The sequence below is a fragment of the Rutidosis leptorrhynchoides genome, chromosome 7 (assembly GCF_046630445.1).
Source record: "Rutidosis leptorrhynchoides isolate AG116_Rl617_1_P2 chromosome 7, CSIRO_AGI_Rlap_v1, whole genome shotgun sequence".
NCBI lineage: Eukaryota > Viridiplantae > Streptophyta > Magnoliopsida > Asterales > Asteraceae > Rutidosis > Rutidosis leptorrhynchoides.
In genome coordinates, this window is record NC_092339.1 from 292,933,934 (window position 1) to 292,951,992 (window position 18,059).

Here is an 18,059-nt window from a genome sequence, read left to right on the forward strand (position 1 = left end):
AATATCTATATTAAAACTAACAAAACATCAACCGAGTGTTACTGACGTTTACTAATTAAGCTCGAAATCATTCATTTTCCATTTATTCTCTCTTTCAATATAATCAGTTTTAAATAACAAGTTTTATCACATAAATATATTTTATATATTTTTAAACAAATAGATTTAATATTATTTTATATATATTCAAGTAATATTTATATACATATTTATATATATCTATATATTCATAAATATAGTTTCCATTACATCGCATTTTATTTTATTTATTTTACAATATAAATTCTAATAATTAAATTATATAATATTCCAAATTATATTTCAAATTATAAATACCTATTTAATTATATATGTTATCTATTTACAAATAGTTGTTCGTGAATCGTCGAGAATAGTCAAAGGTTAAATATATCCAAGTAAACAGTTCAAAAATTTTGAGACTCGGGATAACAGACTTTGCTTATCGTGTCGAAACCATATAAGATTCAAGTTTAAATTTGGTCAAAAATTCCCGGGTCATCACAGTACCTACCCGTTAAAGAAATTTCGTCCCGAAATTTGAGTGAGGTCGTCATAGCTAACAATAAATATGTTTTCCTGACAAATATGAGCTGATAAATAGAGTTTTATCATTATTGAATAATACAGATAAAATAATTCGATTATTCGAAGAGCAAGAATGAAGCTATCACAAAAGATCGAGATGAAGAAATGGAGATTTTCTATAACTTTTGACGTAGTCACGATTAAATTTAGAAAACAAAGTGCGTCTTAACTTTTGATGTTGTCTTGGGTGAATTCCAGAATTCAAGGGATTTAAAAGAAAATCTTGGAAATCTATAAGATCTGATTCTTCGGCGAATAAGGAAATTAAGATCTCTCTAATTAAATATGGTGATCTTCTTCGATTACTCTGTCTGATATTTCCATTATAAATTAAACTCTTCCATTCCATTATTCTCACCATTCCTATACTTTTCTTCTTGTTTCATACATCCTAAAGATTCTGAAAATGCTTAATCCAGTTCTGATCCTTGTCCTCATCCTTACTATCGCAACAATCATTCTCCTTTTCCAACTTCCACCAGAGGAATCTGCTTTCTTCTTCTTCGCCCTTGGGATTATAATGTTTTTAATTCTCCCATGTCTTTGTGTTGCGATAAACATTGATATATACGGTTTGTAATTTATGTGTTGTTATCAGGCTTTATATTCTCCCTTATATTTCAAAGCTCTATGCTTTTGTTTTCTCTTCCCGAATTCAAGTCAAACGAATAATGGTCCAGAATTTGGAGATATAGAGTTTTGAATGATTATAATGTTCTAAGCAGAAAGGAACGTGATAGCACGATTTAATTTTCAAATTTATCAACATCACGGAAGATAGAACCATCAAGAATATATTTTCTTGATTTGTTCAGGAGTTAAATAGAATGAAAGAGTTATGTAACATGGCACATAATGACATTATAATCTGTGAATCATCATGTTCCATTTAGAAACTCAGCATGACTTACTGTAATATAATCACGTTGATCAAGTGTCATTATATTATACTAACTCATGCATCAGTTCCCAACATTACTTCAATAATATTCATATTTTAAGCTTGAAAGTTTACAGAATATAGAAACTAATAGTTTCTATATCGTGTAACACTGATATCATGAAGAGATTAATGATTTCAAATAAGAATAGTTATGAAAATATCTTCAGAAATATGGAGGATATTTATAATGAAAGATACAATGATATCTTGGAATTTCTAATATCGAAGTATGGTGAAGAAAATTTTTGTCCGCAAGAGTTTGGAGTCAGAAGCAAGGTATTCGCTAAAGATTTCATCAGAAATAGAATCATCAGGATTCTTAATGTACAAGTTTAGTCCTTGTGATTTGTTCAGAGTCTCCTTCATGGTTTGCTTAATTCGTTTTTCAGTATCAAAATTTTTGAGCTTTTTCAACACTCCATTCTTTATCTTCAAACTTTTGACTGTTAAGGCAGTTTTCAGTTTTTACTGCTTCATTCAGCTTTTTCGAAAGTCAGATAATTGATCCGTAGACTGGTTACTTTTCAGAATTTCAGAATTGTAGTACATAATTCTAGGAGATAAATGTTAAGTGCATACATATAACTGTTGATGTAGAAACGCTGCGAGATTCGAAATACTGATTGTTGATTCTCGGTAATTGATAGGGCAATCACCGTCACAAATACAGATGAGTACATGATAGGGTTTTAATAAATAAATATAATGATTTATCAGAGAGATTAAAGTCAAGAAGCAACGAGGTTGCTGGTACGTCTGCTGGTAATATGGTGGAATATAAAAGGTTCCCCGGTAACAATAAAAGAGCACACGTATATATATCAAGGTGTTAATAAGGTTGTTTCGAACGAAAAGTTGAAGTTGACTTGCTGGAGCTGTGACAAAATTTGCTACTTTGAAAGGAATTTGGAAAGTTATTTTCGGTAATAACAACGCCAAAGGAGTTAGCACAGACATGTTTTAAACGTTTACTCAGGTTCCGAGTATTTTCAAGTACATAACTATATGCATAAATCTTTCCTTCCGTAGATGAAGTGCGGTTGGTTCATCCTCTCAATTGAGGTATTTTCAAGAATCATGAAAGGTTTGAACGCAGATTGTAATCGTCAAGATATAAATGAGGTTTAAAATGAGATCAAGTGGCAAACTTGAAGAATTGTTTAGTTTCATATGTTATAATCAATATTTTAATTCATTTTTAATTGTCCAATCTTGATAGTCTACAGTCGATAGTCCAAAGTTAATAGTCCAATAATTCATATATAGTTTAATGTATAATATTCGAATTAATTAATACGTATCGTGACCCGTGTACATGTCTCAGACTCGATCACAACTCAAACTATATATATTATTGTAGAATCAACCTCAACCATGTATAGCAAACTCGAACATTACACCGTATAGAGTGCCTGTGGTGATTCCCAATAATATATATAGATGCGTCGATATGATATGTCAAAACCTTGTATGCGTGTCCCGATATATAAAGTGCGTAAATAACAGTATTTAAATGACGATAAATAAAGTGCGTAAAATAAATAACAGAAATTAAATGACGATAAATAAAATTGCGAGAATTTAAAATTGCGATAAAATAAATTGCGATAATTAAATGTAATGCGGAATTAACAGTTAGCTAGGATTTTGTTAGCTAGAATTTTGTTAGCGTGAATTCTTAACAAAATTCATCATAGTTAAATTTGTCTGTTTCTAACAAATTTTATTTTGTCAAATGTTTTCTTCATTATGCCACTTGTTGGATTCTGATAGGTCAAAATCCAAATATGAAATTGAATGAAAATGGTTATTTTGCGGTGAACGGATACGTATATCGGTGAATGTAAGTAGGATAGTAAATGATTGTTGAATCAGATCCGAAGAATGTACAGTGTAACTTATTAATGTGAAATCTAAATATTCCTCGGGTATTACCTACCTGTTAAAATATTTTCACCATTAACAGTTTGTACAAAAGAATTTTTAATTACAATCTTTATATATATATATATATATATATATATATATATATATATATATATATATATATATATATATATTTTCTTCAGATGTAATCATGGATTTAATGAGTTAATATAATATTAAACTCATTTAGTTTTCGGTTGGAACTAGAATAAATAATCTCTAAAACTTTAGAGATTACATATTCGCCATGTCGAACGAGGATAAATGAGGTAGAACGATACGTAGAACGAAGATCATACTCGAAGTACAGATGGTGATATTGAAACATGGATTGCTAATGGTACTGGTGCTGTTATTGATGGTACTGTTGGCGCCGGTGATGTTGCTGAAGCTGGTAGATTTTGCACCATATTCTCCAAATTGATTACTCGAGCGCGAAGTTCGCTAACTTCTTCTATTATTCCGGGATGATTGTCGGTCGGAACGAGCGGATGAATAAGGTTTAAAATCTGAGATATTATGTAATTATGACGAGATATTTGGGAAATGAGGGTGAAAATGATATTTCGGACTGGCTCACCTGTAAGTGCTTTAGGTTCTTCGCTAAGAGGTGAATTTGGTTGGTGGAAAGGAATTGCCTTCTTCTCGTTTCCGTTGATTAAGTCGACTACGAACTCATCAGATGAATTAGGGATGGCTGATTGATTGATTCATTCTGGTGACACTGCTTTCGAAGCTTAGGTGAATATCAATGTCGGAATAGCTGTCAGAATAATTATCGGAATAGCTATCGAAATCTGAGGGACTCGAACCGGTTGAGGGATTCATCCCGTACGATCAGATGAAGGATTTTGGATAAGAAATAAATTATAGGATATAGATTAGTAGCCTGCAATACATAATTTACACATGTATATATAATACTAAAATCCCATAAGTTACAGAGGAATCTACAGAAACTGTCAAGCAAAGTCTACAGTAACAGATACGCTAAGATATGAATTTATCCATACACTGTCTATACAATAGAGGTAGTAAGACGTGTCTGGACTAAGAATGATAAGCAGGTAATTTTCTAAGGATGATAAGCAGATGATTTCCGACTAGAAATGATAAGCAAAACTTTTGACATGCAGACACGGTCGAAGTCCAGACTCACTAATGCATCTAAACAACTATCAGTTAGACACACTAATGCATGACTTGGTTCGCTAAGACCACCGCTCTGATACCAACTGAAAGGACCCGTCCTAATCCTTCCGGATAAAGTCCACATCGATTATAAATGATTCACAATAGTTGATTACATCGCGAGGTACTTGACCTCTATATGATACATTTTACAAACATTACATTCGTTTTTAAAAGACAAACTTTCATTTTATCGAAAGTTGACGGCATGCATACCATTTCATACTATATCCAACTATAATTGACTTAATAATAATCTTGATGAACTCAACGACTCGAATGCAACGTCTTTTGAAATATGTCATGAATGACTCCAAGTAATATCTTTAAAATGAGCAAATGCACAGCGAAAGATTTCTTTCATACCTAAGAATAAACATGCTTTAAAGTGTCAACCAAAAGGTTGGTGAGTTCATTAGTTTAACATAAATAATCATTTCCATCATTTTAATAGACCACAAGATTTTCATTTTCAGTTCTCATAAATAAACGTCCCATGCATAGAGATAAAAATATCATTCATATGGATTGAACACCTGGTAACCGACGTTAACTTAATGCATAGAATATCCCCAAAATAGAACCTCTCATCTGTATAATAATCTCGAAGTACTAAAGCATTCGTACCCCGAATGGGACTTGTCAAGGTCCATAGATCTATCTTTAGGATTCGCGTCAATCAGGGGCCATTTCCCTAAATTCTTAGGTTACCAGACTTGAAGGGCGGTATTCGGTTAATAATCCAACCATATAATGTAGTTTTTGATCACTTGTGTCTATTTCGTAAAACATTTATAAAATCAGCTCATGTATTCTCAGCCCAAAAATATAAAGGGTAAAAAGGCAAATGAAACTCACACTACTGTATTTTGTAGTAAAAATACACATGACGACATTGAACAATGCAGGGTTGGCCTCAGATTCACGAACCTATATCATTAATGTATATTAACACATATATTTGTAATCGAACAAATTCATATATATTATATCTTAGTTTATATGTATTTATATTATTTTTAATGATATAATTTTTATATTAGTAACTTATGTATTCCATCATTAATATATATATATATATATATATATATATATATATATATATATATATATATATATATATATATACATATATATATATATATATATATTCATTTTTATATGTGAAAATATAGATTTTTGTTAAGTTACATATATTAAATATCTTATATATATATATCCTTTATTTATGTGCATTATATCTTAAATTTTTATGTTATATATCTATTATATATATATATATATATATATATATATATATATATATATATATATATATATATATATATATATATATATATTCATTTAAAAATGATTTATATATTCGTTTTGTTATATAAGTATATTTATAAATATATGTTTAGTACTTTATTTAGAACCGATAGTTTGTTATAAGTAGATATTTTTATAAGTAATGTTCATAATAATAATACTAACCTAATTGAAATTTTAATATATATAATAACTTTAATAAAAGAAAATGTTAATTTTTGATAGTTTTAATAAAAACAGTAGTAATAATCTTATTAATGACAATAAGGATAATATTGCTAATAATACTTATGATAATAATAATAATATTAATGATAATAACTTAATACTAATACTAATACTAATGAAAATAATAATAACTTGTATTATTTTCATAATAATAATAATAATAATAATAATAATAATAATAATAATAATAATAATAATAATAATAATAATAATAATAATAAAAGAAATAGTTAGAATATTAAATTATACCTTTTTAGCATTAAAAAGAATTAAACTGCCCGAGACGGGACTCGAACCCACAACCTTTCGAAACCCAACAACAACTTAAACTGTCCCACTGTTTCTACTTCTATGTTATAATTCGCAACCCATATATATAACATATGTCCTATCTTATCCCAGTTCATTCATGGCCCAACAACAACTATATTCGGCCCAACACCTAATTAAATCTCGGCCCATCAATAATTAGTCCACTAACACGTTTTTAAAACCCAATAGCTAGATCAGTTCATGGTCCAAATATATGAATAAAAATTAACTGCAACTATCGACCTCTTCCTGATTCATCTTATCATCATCGATATTAACATCTTTTTCATAACATCATCATCATCGCTTCATCATCATCTTCGTAACGTCATCATCATCATTTTATCATCATCTTCTTAACATCATCATCATCATCACGACTTGATCATAACATCACCATATAAGATCATCATCATCAATCCTAATTATTACGGTTTCATCGTCATCATTAATAACATAAGATCAGGATCATAATCATCTTCGTTATATTATCATCAGTTATTATCACCATCTCACTCATCATCGCATCATCATATACGTACAGTTCAACATCATCATCATCTTTCATCATCACCGTTATTCATCACGATCATCTTTTTCATACCCGTAACTGTTTCGCATCATCATAATCATTCATATTATTTTCATTATGATCTCAGTGTTACCATCATCAAGTCACCATCAACTACTATTCATCATCTTCATCATCTCGTCATCTTCAAATAATCATCTCCATCGCTACTGTAACCAGAAGTCTCACGTAGCAGCAGCAGTGTTGGACAGAAACATGAAGAAGCAGCGATAAATTTGGTTTTGTGGTGGTTCATCGCGATGGTTTCCAATCAGAAGCGAAGAGAGAGAAAAAAAAGAGGAAGAGAGAGATGATGTCGGTTGCTTATGGTAATGGTGGCGGTTGTAGTTACCCGAACTTTTCCATGTTTATATATATTAAATGAAATTGATTTTTACATGATTAAATGTTTCCAACATGTTAAGCAATCAAACTTGTTAAGACTTGATTATTTGAAATGAGTTTCATGTAGACAATTGACCACCCAAGTTGACCGGCGATTCACGAACGTTAAAACTTGTAAAAACGACATGACGATATATATATGGATATACATATAGTTAACATGAGATTATGATAAGTGAGTATCTCCATAAGTATATTAACAATGAGTTATATACATAAAAATAAGACTACTAACTTAAGGATTTCGAAACGAGACATATATGTAACGATTATCGTTGTAACAACATTTAAATGTATATATATCATATTAAGATATATTAGTATATCATAATATCATGATAAGATAATAATTTAACATCTCATTAGATATAATAAACAATGGGTTAACAACATTAAATGAGATTGTTAACTTAAAGGTTTCAAAACAACACTTACATGTAACGACTAACGATGACTTAACGACTCAGTTAAAATGTATATACATGTAGTGTATTTAGATGTATTAATATACTTTTGGAAGACTTCAAGACATATATCAAAACACTAATACTTAACGAAAATGGGTACAGTTACATTCCCATTCTTTTTTCATCAAGAATTCTAGTCATATTCATACCCGTATTATACACAGCTTCTAGACGTACTTACTGTGGGTATATACCAATAGAAACTAGCATGGGATTCCACTCTTGATTATGTCATGTATTACTAATCAATTTTAACTTCTACTATGAACTAGTCAACTAACTAGAACTCCTTTTAACCCCACTCACCACTCACCACTTACCACTCATCATTCACTCCATTTCACTTCCAATTCTCTTTCTAATTCTCTCTCAACATACACACACACTTATGAACGAATTTTTCCAGTAGCTAATCATCATCTTCATCAAAAATTACTTCAAGAATCAAGCTATAATCATCTTAGGAAGAACACTTCAAGAACACTTCGAAAATCCTTTCAAGTTTACTAGTTTACATCCAAGCTTTCTAATCCATTCCAAGTAATCATCTAAGATCAAGAAACCTTTGTTATTTATAGTAGGTTATCTTTCTTATTCAAGGTAATAATCATATTCAAACTTTGATTCAATTTCTATAACTATAAGCTATCTTAATTCGAGTAAAAATCTTACTTTAACTTGTTTTTGTGTCATGATCCTACTTCAAGAACTTTCAAGCCATCCAAGATTCTTGGAAGCTAGATCATTTCTTGTCACTTCCATTAGGTTTACCTACTAAACTTAAGGTAGTAATTATGTTCATAACATCATTCGATTCATACATATAAAACTATCTTATTCGAAGATTTAAACTTGTAATCACTAGAACATAGTTTAGTTAATTCTAAACTTGTTCACAAATAAAGTTAATCCTTCTAACTTGACTTTTAAAATCAACTAAACACATGTTCTATATCTATATTATATGCTAACTTAATGATTTAAAACATGGAAACACGAAAAACACCGTAAAACCGGACATACGCCGTCGTAGTAACACCGCGGGCTGTTTTGGGTTTGATAATTAAAAACTATGATAAACTTTGATTTAAAAGTTGTTCTTCTGGGAAAATGATTTTTCTTATGAACATGAAACTATATCCAAAAATCATGGTTAAACTCAAAGTGGAAGTATGTTTTTCAAAATGGTCATCAAGACGTCGTTCTTTCGACTGAAATGACTACCTCTTACAAAAACTACTTGTAACTTATATTTTTGACTATAAAACTATACTTTTTCCGTATAGATTCATAAAATATAGTTCAATATGCAATTTTATTCACTCAAAATGGATTTATAACGAAGAAGTTATGGGTAAAACAAGATTGAATATTTTTTGATTGTTGTAGCTACGAGAAATATTGTAACAATTCTATACAAATCATAACTTAACAAACTTATATTGTATTATTCATGTATTCTAATATATATTATGTAATCTTGGGATACCATAGACACGTATACAATGTTTTGACATATCATATCGACCCATCTATATAATATATTTTGGAACAACCATAGACACTCTATATGCAGTAATGTTGGAGTTAGCTATACAGGGTCGAGGTTGATTCCAAAATAATATATATAGTTTGAGTTGTGATCTAGCCTGAGGATTGTATACACTGGGTCGTGGATTGATCCAAGATAATTTATATTTATTTCTGTACATCTAACTATGGACAACTAGTTGTAGGTTATTAACGAGGACAACTGACTTAATAAGCTTAAAACATTATAACGTATTAAAAAATGTTGTAAATATATTTTGAGCATACTTTGATATATATGTACAAATTTGTATAGGTTCGTGAATCGACCAGTGGCCAAGTCTTACTTCCCGACAAAGTAAAAATCTGTGAAAGTGAGTTATAGTCCCACTTTTAAAATCTAATATTTTGAGATGAGAATACATGCAGTTTTATAAATGTTTTACGAAATAGACACAAGTAAATGAAACTACATTATATGGTTGAATGATCGAAGCCGAATATGCCCCTTTTGTTTGGTAACCTAAGAATTAGTAAATCGATCTACTAATTGACGCGAATCCTAAAGATAGATCTATTGGGCCTAACGAACCCCATCCAAAGTACCGGATGCTTTAGTACTTCGAATTCGTTTATATCATGTCCGAAGGATTTCCCGGAATGATAGGGGATATTCTTATATGCATCTTGTTAATGTCGGTTATCAGGTGTTCACCATATGAATGATTTTTATCTCTATGTATGGGATGTATATTGAAATATGAAATCTTGTGGTCTATTATTGCGATTTGATAAATATATAGGTTAAACCTATAACTCACCAACATTTTTGTTGACGTTTTAAGCATGTTTATTCTCAGGTGATTATTAAGAGCTTCCGTTGTTGCATACTAAAATAAGGACAAGATTTGGAGTCCATGCTTGTATGATATTGTGTAAAAACTGCATTCAAGAAACTTATTTTTGATGCAATATATTCTTATTGTAAACCATTATGTAATGGTCGTGTGTAAACAGTATATTTTAGATTATCATTATTTGATAATCTACGTAATGCTTTTTAAACCTTTATCGATAAAATAAAGGTTATGTTTGTTTTAAAAAAATGAATGTAGTCTTTGAAAAACGTCTCATATAGAGGTCAAAACCTCGCGACGAAATCAATTAATATGGAACGTTTATAATCAATATGAACGGGACATTTCAGCGGTTCATGGTGGTCATGAGTGGTAGTCGAAATAGAAGGTTGTAGATGAAGATGGTTGATTGTTTGAAGTGGGTTGTCTAATGGTTGTGAGTTTAAGGATGATTTCTTCGTTAACAATATGAGAGAGAGAGGATGAGAGGGAGTGGCGGTTTATGGTGTTTGAGATGGTTTGCGAAAACAGAAAATACGAGGTGACTCATGGTGGCTCACGACAGTGATCAAGGTTCGAAAGTGGTGGTGGAGATTATGGCTTCGGTGATTTTCTCGGTGGTTATTTGGTGGTAGGATTGAAACAAACAGAAAACGAAAAACATATAAATGATGATTGTGGTGGTGATTTGTAGAGTTGTGATCAACGATGATGGTCACGATTCAGAATTGTAGAGGGAGAGAGATATGGGAAGGTGGTGTGTGATGGGTTTTATGTCCAGGAAAATGATAACCAACTAATATGTAATACATACATCTATAATTAATAATATAATCCTAATAATAATTATTTATAATAATATAATAATTAATAATAATAAGATAATGAATCTAAAAATCAAACATTGCACAGTAAAAATAATTGATACACAGTATAGCCGCCAGTGTTTTAACTTATTATTAATTCACATATCGTGTCCATTGCTAAACAGTTAACGTATAAAAGTGTCCCTAAAAATCTCAAATTTTTAGATTAAATATATTTAATTATTTCACTCATTAACTGTTTGAAATCTGATCAAAAAGATTCAATAATTATTTATTTTCTGTTCCAATTTATATGTACGGAGTGCTAATATTTAATCTTAAAAAGGTAAAAATATTTTTGACAAATCTAAAATCTTCGTAATCAATTTACAGTCCAACTTTTATTCCAATCCTTCATGAACATGTACAATATCTATATTAAAACTAACAAAACATCAACCGAGTGTTACCGACGTTTACTAATTAAGCTCGAAATCATTCATTTTCCATTTACTCTCTCTCTAAATATAATCAGTTTTAAATAACAAGTTTTATCACATAAATATATATTATATATTTTTAAACAAATAGATTTAATATTATTTTATATATTTACAAGTAATATTTATATACATATTTATATATATCTATATATTCATAAATATAGTTTCCATTACATCGCATTTTATTTTATTTATTTTACAATATAAATTCTAATAATTAAATTATATAATATTCCAAATTATATTTCAAATTATAAATACCTATTTAATTATATATGTTATCTATTTACAAATAGTTGTTCGTGAATCATCGAGAATAGTCAAAGGTTAAATATATCCAAGTAAACAGTTCAAAAATTTTGAGACTCGGGATAACAGACTTTGCTTATCGTGTCGAAACCATATAAGATTCAAGTTTAAATTTGGTCGGAAATTCCCGGGTCATCACACCAGTCGCCGGTTGGTAGTCGCTGGGATCTGCGGGTTTGTTTATCTTCAGAAAATTTGGCGGAGATAGATTGGTTTCTTTTAGGTTCGATATTGCGTTTGGTGCTGGGTGGTTGCTGTTTGTCTAGTTAGTTCATGCTTTTCCCGTAGTCGGGTCTATTCGGGTGGGCTCGATGTCGTTGCCGACGTGTGTCGACTTAGTTGACCTCGGAAAATTGATGTTTACTGGAGTGTTCTCTCGGGGTCCTTTTTTCACTCGAACGAGGTCTTGATCTTACTCGACGGGCTTGTGTATCTCTGGTTCTGAAGTTGTATAGGGTTTTCGGGTGCGAGAGGGTATTTTGGTTTGCAGGCCTCGGGTTAGATGCTGCTGGAGTGCCCGTCGTTCTTTTTAGTTGTGCGGCTTCTGTGTAGTGGCGTTTGCGGTATTGGATACGAGTTCATTTTTTATATAGTTTTAGATTTAGGTTTGGCATGATGTACGATTCTATTATATATTTCAATTTCATTTTCAATCATTTTCAAGGTACTCGTTCTCTTTCAATTTTCGTCCATTGTGTAGGACGATCAGAGCGAGGCCTTACAATTGTAATCATTTGTGCCTTCCACCGGATCTTTACGATCTTTATATATATCTATATATATATATATATATATATATATATATATATATATATATATATATATATATATATATATATATATATATATATATATAGGGGCAGGATCAATGGAGAAGTAACCAATCGGGGGAAGCGGGGGGAAGCAAATTTTTTTTTTTTTCGTTTTTTTGGAATTTTTTTTCCAGCATCAAGATCACACGAAAATATGAACATTTAGAAGAGACACTTCGTGATGAATGTTATTATTTAGGCGGGAAAAAGATCGACAAAAATAACATTCAAGATAATATTGTTCATGAAGAATATGAACGTTTTTTTTCTTCATGTTTCGTGAAGTAAAATTTAGCCCGATTTAGAGTTTAGGGTTTAGGGTTTAGGGTTTGGTGTTTTGGGTTTATGGAATCCTAAATCTAAACCCTAAATCTAAACCCTAAACCCTAAATTTCTAAACCCTAATATCTAAACCCTATAAACCCTAATATCTAAAGCCTAATATCTAAACCCCAATAGCTAAAACTGATATACGCTCGAAAAACACGATAATTGTTATATATTACTTCTTCGAGCGTTTTCCCGCCAAAATAAAAACATTTATCACAAAGTGTCTCTACTAAATGTTCATATTTTCATCTCATCTATAATGTTCGTGAACAAAGTTTTTTCAAAAAACGAAAAAAAAAAGTTTTTGCTTCCCCCCGCTTCCCCCGATTGGTTACTTTCCTCTTGATGCTAACGATATATATATATATATATATATATATATATATATATATATATATATATATATTAATATTTTCGCCTGAAAAAAAAAATATAACACACGATGTATATATATCTATCTGTGTGTGTATGAGACCATAAAAGTGCATGGTAGTGACCATGATGGCGTGTAACAAGCTTTAGGTAAATAGCTTATTGTGTTAATGCGAGGATTATTAGCCCTAAACAGGTATAACTACATCTTTGCAAGCCAATCTTTTTGTAACCCAAAAAGGTTTTACAGCCCACAAAATCATATAAAGGATGCAACTTTTGTAACTGATGCTCTCAGTTTGGCTGAGAGCCAGAGGTCACCTACACTTGGAAAGCAAGTTCATGGTCATATAATCAAGCTAGGGTTATCCGATGACATTTTTGTTCAAAACAATTCGATTAAAATGTATACCAACTGTGGTGTGTTCAGCGATGCACGCAAGGTGTTCGACGAAATGTCACAGAGAAATTTGGTTTCTTGGACTTTGATTTTATCTGGGGCGAATAAGAACAGAGAGTATAGGGTGGCTATGGAGATGTTTGTTGATATGATTCGAACAGGGTACTTCCAGATTAACGAGTTTGCTTTGGGTAGTGTGATGAAAGCATGTGTTAGTATTGGAGCTTTTGAATTTGGTTTGTGTGTTCATTGTTTTGCTGTTAAGATTGGAATGGAAAGAAACGATTTTGTTGGTAGTTCGCTTTTAAATATGTACTGTAAAAGTGGATGCATTGAGGTCGCTGAGCGGTTGTTTGAGTGTTTAAACGACCCTGATCTTGGTTGTTGGAATGCTATGGTTGGAGGTTATGTACAATGTGGATATGGACTCGATGCTATCGATACTGTATCTTCAATGCACAATGAAGGTTTACTAATGGATGAATTCACTTTCATTCATGCTCTTAATGCGTGCTCGATCACTTGTGACTTGGAATTCGGATGCCAAATTCATGGACTAATCGTTCGAAATGGTTTTGAATCGACAGTTACATTAATGAATTCGTTGATTGACATGTACTTCAAAACTGGTGTGGATGATCATGCTTGGAAGCTTTTTCAAGCAATGAAGTTCAAGGATATTTCATCATTGAACACCGTATTAGCTGTTTGTTGTCAAGTTGAAAATGTAGAACAAGTAGTAACCTTGTTTACTGATTTTATGATGACGGGGTTAAAACCCAACCGTATAACATTCTCAATCTTGTTTCGAATGTGTGGGGATGTTTTTGAGTTTGACCTCAGTCAACAGCTGTACGGTCTTGCATTACGCCTTGGTTTACACAATGACCCTAATATGTCCAATTGTCTTATAAGCATGTTCTGTAGATGCAATGCAAAAGAAACCGCACGCTCGATTTTTGATTCCATTTCTTCAAGAACCTTACAAAACTGGAATGAGATGATCCATGGGTATAACTTGAGTTCGGATCCTGAAGCCCTTAAACTTTTCACAAAATTATGGGGTTCAAATATTAAACCAGACGAGTGCACGTTTTCATGTGCTGTCGAAGCATGTCTCAGAAATGAAAACGTGGAATTGGGTCGACCCGTTCATGGGATTATAATCAAATCCGGGTTCGCTTCAAATGGATACTTGTGTAGCTCACTGATCCATGGGTATGCTAAATTCGGTTTTCTAACTGATTCGTATGCGTTTTTTGATGATAAAATGGATATTGTGTGTTGGGGTGCGCTTATTTCTGCATTGGTGGATCAAGGTCAAACATGGCTCGCAGTTAGGTATTACAGTTATCTAAAACAAGACGAGCAAAATCCCGACAGTTTTATTTTAGGTAGCGTTTTGAATGCTTGTGCGAGCATCGCATCACTCAAGTTAACAAATCTAATACATGGTGAAGTTTTCAAATTAGGGCTTGATAGAGACGAATATGTTGCTAGCGCGATTATAGATGCTTATGGAAAAAGCGGAGATGTAAAAAGTGCGACAATCATTTTTCATGACTCATATAGATTTGCTGATGTGGCGCTGTTCAATACTATGATAATGGTGTATGCAAACCATGCTTATGTAACAGAATTCATGGAAGTTTACAAAATGATGAAATCCGCGAATTTAAAACCTAGTCAATCCACATTTGTTTCAGTTTTATCAGCTTGCAGTCACGCGGGTCTTGTTGATCTGGGTCGGTTGCTATTTAGATCCATCAAACTAGATTACAAAATGGATCCGTCCGCGGATAATTATGGTTGTTTGGTCGATTTGTTGTCTAGAAACGGGCATTTGCACGAAGCTAAAAATGTGATTGAGACGATGCCTTTTCGAGCTTGGCCAGCTATATGGAGATCGTTTCTTAACGGGTGTAGGATACATGGTGAAAAAGAGCTCGGGCGAACGGGTGCTATGAAATTACTTGACATGTTTTCGGCGAAGAAAGCGACGGATTATGTATTGTTGTCGAATATATATTGTGAGGGTGGTAATTGGGAAGATGGTTTGAAGATTAGGAAGGAGATGGTTGATAAAGGGATTAGGAAAGATTTGGGTTATAGTTGGATTAGTGAATAGAATAGGACCAAACAGTAACCCCTAATTGTACATGTAATAATCTCAAGTATTTGAAAGTTTTAACCGATAAGATTGATTATGGGTTTTGTGTACGTATAATCAACGAGGTTGTAAAACTCGCTAGTAGTGAGTAATCGGTTGGGACTTTGGAGGAGTAATCGGCAATTCAAGGAATAATCGGAATGGACTTTTTATACATTTACATAATAAATTTCAAAATTATGTCTAAAAATATAATTGTCTAAAAACATAATTGTCTAAAAACATAATATAATTGTTCATTTTGTTCAAAAACACTAAAATTTTAGTTTAAATTCATGTTAAAATGCTGACAAACTTTTACTTTGACCAACAAATTCGATTTTGACTCATAAATCGACGTTAACCGTTAATTAAATGGATTTTGAAAAATTATAACAAACTGCTCTTAAAAAGGAGTAATCAGGTTATAATTGTAATTGCTTTTAAGATAAATAAATAGAGAATAAGCATGGTAGAAAAATTTACATTTAGGGTGTTTGGCGTTATTAGCTGGAGCTAGAGCTTATGGCTGAAGCTGGTAGCTGGAGCTTATTTTAGAAGCTGAAAATGGACCTTATTTTTTAATAAGTGTTTGGTAAAAAGTAGCCGGAGCTGAAACTTATTGTTGTAAATTGACTAAAAAGGACAACAAAATGTTTGATAGATAGGTCAAATAAGTAATATTAACTTCACAAGTTTAGGAGCTTATTTTTATAAGCTAGTTCAACTAGCTTCTTTTTCTAGATCTTATTTTTTTATAAGCTCTGAAAATCATGTCAGCCAAACAATGCTACTAGTTTAAGCTTATGAAAAAAATAAGTTTAAGCTTCCATAAGCTCCAATAAGTTGCGCGGTCAAACACACCCTTAGACTATTCGTTACATAGTTTCACATCAGTCATTAAATTCAGGTTTTTTTTTTTAAAACCCGTAATACTAACATTTAACGAATCCGAAGATCGATAACTATGCAAAAGGAAAACCAAACATACGACAAAAAACTACAGTTCTAGATCAAAATTCCAGCCAACAGAGCAGAGCACAAATGAATAAGAATATAAAAACATGCCTAAACGCTAACATTGGATTACCTAAACAACATCTCCACTAAAAAGCTTAAAATAAACAAAAATACATTAAACAGTCACTGAATCCAAATAACATGAGAAATTTATCGACCTTAATATGCAAATATTGCATAAACTAATACTAGTGACAACATCTTATCAATCAAAAGGGATCAAACCCACAAAACATGACAACAATAATTACTTAATCATTAAATGGATATTGTTCATACCTAATAACACAATCACGAAGCACTGCTCTGGCACCTATTCTAAAATTGCAAGTATCTAACACGTTGACTTTTGCTGCATCAAGACATGTTTCACAATCTGTACTTACAAGACTTAGATTACAAGAAGCATGACCATAGGCAAACGCGTTAGGATACGGAGATATATTTCGATAGTCATAACCTCGTTTAAAAGGTGTAACTTTTGGTAGTTCATCAAGAACATATTCTAGACTTATGGTGAATGGATCACCTGTGGTATAAATGCCAGAATTACAAAGAACGCTTGTTACGTTAGTGTTTGGAGCACTTTGTACAACTTTGCAGAAACAAAAGCACAATTCGATTAACAATACCCGGATAATCAGTTTCCTCATTGGTACAAAACTCTTTATCAGCATGTTTCTCTTTCAATATTTTGAGGCTATATTATCTCCAATATCTCCAATCTTCAATAATGTATATAAATCGTACGTATTGTTGGTTTCTCTGTCATTTACAACGTCTTTTTGTTTTTGTTTTTTGTTTTGTTTTTTTTTTTTGTCCCTTCCACTTGGCTTATGTGTTTCCAAAATGATCCTATGTTCTTATTAGACCAATTCTAACCAAGCGTTACATTTTATCTAGTCACTTTACCTTTTTTTTTTTTAGATACTGACGCCTCGTACTCAGGCGCTAGTTTTGAGCATTGGTCGGAATATTGATGAAATTTACCTTGATCGTGAGATTTGCCCC

At 31.6% G+C, this 18,059-nt stretch overlaps 1 protein-coding gene across 1 annotated transcript; it reads left to right on the plus strand.

The window, feature by feature from the left end:
• The first annotated feature begins 13,607 nt into the window (after positions 1 to 13,607).
• On the plus strand, positions 13,608 to 16,084 carry LOC139858595 (pentatricopeptide repeat-containing protein At3g09040, mitochondrial-like). The gene has a single exon (XM_071847426.1). The coding sequence runs from the start codon at positions 13,650 to 13,652 to the stop codon at positions 16,005 to 16,007; it is 2,358 nt and encodes a 785-aa protein (XP_071703527.1). The 5' UTR covers positions 13,608 to 13,649; the 3' UTR covers positions 16,008 to 16,084.
• The last annotated feature ends 1,975 nt before the right edge of the window (positions 16,085 to 18,059 follow it).